The sequence below is a fragment of the Microtus ochrogaster genome, chromosome 5 (genome assembly GCF_000317375.1).
Source record: "Microtus ochrogaster isolate Prairie Vole_2 chromosome 5, MicOch1.0, whole genome shotgun sequence".
In the NCBI taxonomy this organism is placed as follows: domain Eukaryota; kingdom Metazoa; phylum Chordata; class Mammalia; order Rodentia; family Cricetidae; genus Microtus; species Microtus ochrogaster.
Genome location: NC_022012.1, coordinates 16527161 through 16528073, shown reverse-complemented (window position 1 = coordinate 16528073; position 913 = coordinate 16527161). Strand labels below are relative to the sequence as shown.

General features: G+C 36.8%; 1 protein-coding gene across 1 annotated transcript in view; it reads left to right on the top strand.

Moving 5' to 3' along the window:
* The window catches only part of Anln (anillin actin binding protein), a 59633-nt gene that overhangs the window by 38171 nt on the left and 20549 nt on the right, over positions 1-913 (top strand). The window contains exons 18-19 of the mRNA XM_005346952.3: positions 230-268; positions 602-623. Coding sequence (XP_005347009.1) covers positions 230-268; positions 602-623 — 61 coding nt within the window. The remainder of the gene's footprint in view (positions 1-229; positions 269-601; positions 624-913) is intronic.

The following is a 913-nucleotide window of genomic DNA, read 5'->3' as shown; positions in this document are numbered from 1 at the left end:
AGAACATTATACACACACACACACACAGGTAGAAGTGGAGAGAATATTATACACACACATGCGTGCGCGCACCACTTCCAAAGAGTAAAGCAGTGTTTGAAAAGCCTTGATAAAGGAATTTGGTGTGGTCTATAATGTTTGTATTTAACAGTTATTTTCTGTGTAAGAACATTAAAGCTCTGAATTGCAATATTTAATAGAAAATATGCTAAGCTCTCTCCTTTTCCAGGCTATTACTCCAAAGAGACTTCTCACATCTATAACTTCAGTAAGTAGAATTTTTCTAAAACTCACATTCTCTTGATAAATCTACATTTTTAATAAAACTACAAATTGAGAAACTAGCTTTAGCCTTTACTAGTATAGAAGTCTTTAAAATGCACTGACGGGTCCCAGGACTTGAGAGACAGAAGCAGGGGCAAGTCCAATCTGGACTACAAAGACAGACTTTCTCAAAGTAAGTGAATGTTAATTATTGGAACTTATATAGGAAGCGTGTTTTCTCAACTGTAGTCCTTGTAGTGTTAAAATTGTGTACTTTATTTCATACTAAATAATAGATAATTAATGTGTCTTCCTCATCCTTTTTTTTTTTTGTCAGAAAAGCAACCTTCATTCTTCAGGTGAGTGGATCTAAACTATTTGAAGCTTTAGAATAAATAAATTTAGCAGTTGCATACCTTTATAAATATATCCAACCATGCCAGGCGGTGGTGGCACACGCCTTTAATCCCAGCACTCGGGAGGCAGAGGCAGGCAGGTCTCTGGGAGTTCGAGGCCAGCCTGGTCTACAAGAGCTAGTTCCGGGACAGGCACCAAAGCTACAGAGAAACCCTGTCTCGAAAAACAAAACAAAAAAACAAACAAAAAAAAATTTATCCAACCATACACACCCATATGCCTTCTTTTTTTT